A 1,311-nucleotide genomic window follows, 5' to 3' on the forward strand; every position below is an offset into this window, starting at 1 on the left:
TATAGGCTTTTGGTTAATCTCTGTTTTCAGTCTTGCCTATCAGTCCCACCCTCGGGGGTACTTGGTGTCTGAGTCTAGAACCTTTCCAGGTTGCTGTGGGACAAATTAGCTTCCTTGTTATGGGTATCCCCCAACCTCCACTTTTGTTTGCTTTGCTCGACTAATTAACCATTTTCCATTTACTGTCATTTTCTAATGGAGGTGAATCTTCTGTTGGTAATCCCATTTCTTGTTTTGTAATTGTGTGTTTATATAATGTTTCTTTTTCACTGTATTTCTAGTGGAGCCTCAGGACAAAGAGCAGATGGTGGAAATATGTGTTCAGTGTTCAGTTTTTTTCCGTAAGACATTTGCAAATTGTGTTTTTCACTGACTATCACATGGACTTCATGCATATAGAGCTACCTTGTTTGTCATGATTGTGCCTACAATTCTATGGAGAAATATGATTTGTGAATTACCTGATGAAATTTTCCTCATTTTGAATCATCCTTGCATTCCTATAATAAACACTGTAAGAATGGCTATGGTAATATTTCATTTTTCCATTTCTACTTCTGTATTAAATAAGATTATATTTTGTTTGTTTCCTTTAAGGCTCTTATTTCATTTCAGTATCAAGGGTATCCAGGGATAGCTTGCGAAACATTACATCTTTTTTCTAAGACCTAGGATGTAGATCTAGTCTACGCAGTAATTTTCAACTACAGGAATATTATGCCTCCCATGAGACATTTGGAACTATCTGGAGACATTTTTGTGGTCACAACTGGTCATGCTTGGGAGGTCTTGTTGGCATTCCATGGGTAGAGGAGATGTTACTAAATGTCCCACAACACAGCAGAGCTGCAGAGTCTGGGAAGACAGCTCCAGGCCGAGGTGGAAAACAATCAGATGTTGAATCTCCTGAACAGGAGACAGGAGGAGAGTCTGCAGGAGCAGGAGGAGAGGCTACGTGAGCAGAAGGAGAGGCTACGTGAGCAGGAGGAGAGAATACGTGAGCAGGAGGAGAGGATACGTGAGCAGGAGGAGAGGATACGTGAGCAGGAGGAGAAGCTACATGAGCAGGAGGAGAGGCTATCTGGGCAGGAGGAGATGATACGTGTGCAGCAGGAGAGGATACATGAGCAGGATGAGAGGCTATGGGAGCAGGAGTGGCTGCCAGAGCAGGGGAGGCTACTGGAGGAGGTGAAGCAGCTCTTGGAACGGGAGAGAAGGGAGGAGGAGGAGGAGAAGCTGCTAGAGCATGAGAGGCTGCTGAACCAGGTAGAGAAGCTGCTGGAAGAGGAGAGGCTGTGGGAGCAGGATGAG

General features: G+C 44.3%; 1 protein-coding gene across 1 annotated transcript; it reads left to right on the top strand.

Annotated features, from left to right (window-relative positions):
- Positions 1-12: 12 nt before the first annotated feature.
- On the top strand, positions 13-1,308 carry LOC113222406 (putative golgin subfamily A member 6-like protein 3; the record flags this gene model as incomplete). Its single annotated transcript, XM_026452017.1, has 1 exon — positions 13-1,308. A coding segment is annotated over exon 1 (483 nt), but the record flags the coding sequence as incomplete, so codon positions are not given.
- Between the last annotated feature and the right edge of the window lie 3 nt (positions 1,309-1,311).

The sequence above is a fragment of the Piliocolobus tephrosceles genome, unplaced genomic scaffold (genome assembly GCF_002776525.5).
Source record: "Piliocolobus tephrosceles isolate RC106 unplaced genomic scaffold, ASM277652v3 unscaffolded_30975, whole genome shotgun sequence".
Taxonomy (NCBI): Eukaryota; Metazoa; Chordata; class Mammalia; order Primates; family Cercopithecidae; genus Piliocolobus; species Piliocolobus tephrosceles.